Consider the following 958-nt stretch of genomic DNA (forward strand, 5'->3'; position numbering starts at 1 on the left):
TATTTATTCCCAAATTTACAAATTGGATCTAGAATAAATAATCCAGTTTGTGAGTATATCACTTCCTTTTCTAAATGTGATCCTTTATACTACGGTAAAAGAGTTAAGGCTTTAATGTGTAAAAGTCTTTTGAATTATACTGATGCAGTCAGAGATAATTTAAATTATTATCCAATTGATGTTCCTCTATTAATATGTCATTGTGTACATGACATATTGACAGACTTTGAAGGAAGTGAAAGTACTATTAGTTATTTTAATAAATCAATCAATGAAATCCAACAATGTGAATCTACCGAAAGTAATATAGAATCAGAATTTGTATTATGGCCAATTACTTGTAAGAAAATGTCCCATATTCTAACTAGAGAAATAGGATTTCAGGATTTAATTGAAAAAATTTTAGAATGGGTATCTAAAAAAGAGTCTTTGCACGAAAGCAAGTGTAAAAGTTTGAGAAGAGCGGAAAAAAATAGCGAGCCGCTTTTCATATCAATAAAAAATAAGCCATTTTTAAGACAAAATCTAAATAAAAACATTCAGGTATCTAATTAAACCTGAATTTACAAAAATATTGTAAAGTCATTTCATAGAAATAATAGAAAAAAAAATTTGCTTATTTCTACTTTTTAAACTTGCAATTAAATTCTAAATGATTAATCCTCTAAGCATCTTTTTTTTTAATATAATTTGAATAGAATGATAATTTTCAAAATTAAATTAAATTTAAATTAATATAAAACTATATAAATCCAACAAAAAAAAAGAAAAATGAAATTTTGAATCATCTTATTCTCTGCTTGAAAGTCTTCCAATACGAATTTATTGTATTCATATTTCCCCCACTCTTTGTCTTGCTACTACCATCGCTGTCCTGTGCGTTAATAAAAGTCTGCTTATTTTGATTCTCAATAGAGCTTTCGTCCAACTCTTCATTTAGAGACTTTAAATCTTTGTG

At 26.3% G+C, this 958-nt stretch overlaps 1 protein-coding gene across 1 annotated transcript; it reads left to right on the forward strand.

Annotated features, from left to right (window-relative positions):
• Positions 1-114: 114 nt before the first annotated feature.
• Positions 115-555, forward strand: Chro.60469 (hypothetical protein). The annotated part of the gene is made up of 1 exon (XM_659861.1): positions 115-555. One exon carries the CDS (start codon positions 115-117, stop codon positions 553-555), a length of 441 nt encoding a protein of 146 aa, XP_664953.1.
• Positions 556-958: the final 403 nt, after the last annotated feature.

This window comes from Cryptosporidium hominis (assembly GCF_000006425.1).
Source record: "Cryptosporidium hominis TU502 chromosome 6 CHRO016149, whole genome shotgun sequence".
Taxonomy (NCBI): Eukaryota; Apicomplexa; class Conoidasida; order Eucoccidiorida; family Cryptosporidiidae; genus Cryptosporidium; species Cryptosporidium hominis.